We start from the raw sequence: 2,500 nt of genomic DNA, 5'->3' as shown, positions 1-2,500 counted from the left end.
CCCGTCCATCTATCAATCAATCAATAATAGACGAAGAAGTAGAAGGAAAGAAAAGAAATAATGTCTATGTTCCCCCGGCAAACCTACAGAATCCTGTACACGTCAAACCCGTCCATGTATCAATCAATCAATAATAGACGAAGAAGTAGGAGGAAAGAAAAGAAATAATGTCTATGTTCCCCCGGCAAACCTACAGACTCCTGTACGCGTCAAACCCGTCCAATCAATCTGTCAATCAATAAGACAGAGAAAGACAGAGAAGGAGAAGGAAACAAGAAAAAAAAAAACACCCTCTGGACTCCTGCACACGTCAAATACATCAATCAGTCAGTAGAGAACAGAACGAAAAACAGAGAAGAAGGAAGGAAGGAGAAGCGAAAAAGGACAGAAAAAAATCCTCCAGACTCCTGCACACGTCAAATACATCAATCAATCAATCAAGAATAGAACGAAAGACGGAGAGGATGAATAGAAGGAGAAGGAAGGTAGGACAGAAAAAACACGTCAAATACATCAATCAATCAATCAAGAATAGAACGAAAGACGCAGAGGATGAACAGAAGGAGAAGGAAGGTAGGACAACGTCGAATACATCAATCAATCAATCAAGAATAGAACGAAAGATGGAGAGGATGAACAGAAGGAGAAGGAAGGTAGGACAACGTAAAAGACAGCAATCAATCAATCAAGAATAGAACGAAAGACGCAGAGGATGAACAGAAGAAGGAAAGAAGGACAGAAAAAACCCAGACTCCTGCACACGTCAAATACATCAATCAATCAATCAGTCAATCAAGAATAGAACGAAAGACGCAGAGGATGAACAGAAGGAGAAGGAAAGAAGGACAGAAAAAACACGTCAAATACATCAGGCAGATATATATATATAAGCATGCACACCCATACAAACTTATATACACACATACAAACACCAACAAATAAAACACATACACTCACACCACCTAAACTTGCAAACACCCACACCCACCAACACGCGAAAACGCACATGCACACACACACACACACACTCACAGCACACGCTCAAGCACAAGCACACACACACAGACACACGCACGCATGCACGAATCCACGCGCGCACGCACAGACAGACACACACACACACACACGCACACACTGCAGTGCCTACCGTAGAACCAGTTGACAGCGATGACTTCAGTGAAGCAGATGAAGAGGAGGGAGATAGGGGCGGCGTGCGTGTCCATCAAATAGATGAAATAATTTCCACCCTGAGGGACCAGAATTATCATCATCAGCGTCACTGTCCTCATCATTATCGTCATCATCATCATCATCGTCATCACCATGAACATTAAGATGGCGTGGGTGTGTGTGTGGGGGGGGGGGGTGGAGGGGGGGGGGCGGGCGGGGCGGAAATAGGGGCGGCGTGTGTGTCCATCAAACAGATGAAATAACTTCCACCCTGAGGGACCAGAATTATCATCATCGTTGTCATCATCATCATCATTGTCATCATCATCAACATTAAGAGAGTGTGTGTGGGTGGGGGCGGTTGGGGGGATAGGGGCGACGTGCGTGTCCATCAAACAGATGAAATAACTGCAACCCTGAGGGACCAGAATTATCATCATCATTGTCATCATCATCATCGTCATCATCATCAACATTAAGAGAGTGTGTGTGGGTGGGGGCGGTTGGGGGGATAGGGGCGACGTGCGTGTCCATCAAATAGATGAAATAATTGCCACCCTGAGTGACATATTATCATCATCATTATCGTCATCATCATCATCACTATCAACACTGAGCGTGTGTGTGCGTGCGGGGGGAGGGGGGGGGAGTGGCGGCGTGCGTGTCCATCAAATTGATGAAATAACTGCCACCCTGAGGGACATATTATCATCATCATTATCGTCATTATCATCATCGTCATCACTATCAACACTGAGCGTGTGTGTGTGTGTGGGAGGGGGGGGGGAGTGGCGGCGTGCGTGTCCATCAAATTGATGAAATAACTGCCACCCTGAGGGACATATTATCATCATCATTATCGTCATTATCATCATTATCGTCATCACCATCAACATTAAGAGGGTACGTTTGGGTGTAGGTGTGGGGTGGAATAGGGGCGGCGTGCATGTCCATCAAACAGATGAAATAATTGCCACCCTGAGGTACCAAAATTATCATTATCTCCATCACTGTCATCATCATCATCATCGTCATCACCATCAACATTAAGAGGGTACGGGGAACAGGGGCGGTGTATGTGTCCATCAAATACATGAAATGATTACCACCCCGATGGACCAAAAATATCATTATCATCATCACTGTCCTCCTCATTATCGTTATCATCATCATCATCATCGATGTTGTTATCATCATTAAGAGGAGGGAGATGGGGGGTGGCGTATGTGTCTATCAAAAAATTAGATTAGATAACTGCCACCCTGAGGGATCAAAATGATCATTATCATCATTATTGTCGCCCCCGAAAGCGGAGTATGGCTGCCTACAT

The 2,500-nt window shown here is 45.0% G+C and overlaps 1 protein-coding gene across 7 annotated transcripts in view; it reads right to left on the bottom strand.

Annotated features, from left to right (window-relative positions):
* LOC143288374 (sodium-dependent serotonin transporter-like) overlaps positions 1-2,500 on the bottom strand; it is a 140,502-nt gene that overhangs the window by 14,386 nt on the left and 123,616 nt on the right. For all 7 annotated transcript variants that reach the window (XR_013056083.1, XR_013056084.1, XR_013056085.1 and 4 more), the window contains one exon: positions 1,148-1,247. Coding sequence is in view for 1 of the 7 variants with exons in the window: in XM_076596773.1 (XP_076452888.1) it covers positions 1,148-1,247 (100 nt within the window). In the remaining 6 variants the exon portion in view is untranslated. The remainder of the gene's footprint in view (positions 1-1,147; positions 1,248-2,500) is intronic.

The sequence above is a fragment of the Babylonia areolata genome, chromosome 12 (assembly GCF_041734735.1).
Source record: "Babylonia areolata isolate BAREFJ2019XMU chromosome 12, ASM4173473v1, whole genome shotgun sequence".
Lineage (NCBI taxonomy): Eukaryota > Metazoa > Mollusca > Gastropoda > Neogastropoda > Buccinidae > Babylonia > Babylonia areolata.
Note: the sequence above shows the minus strand (reverse complement) of the source record. Positions and strands in the feature narration are given on the sequence as shown.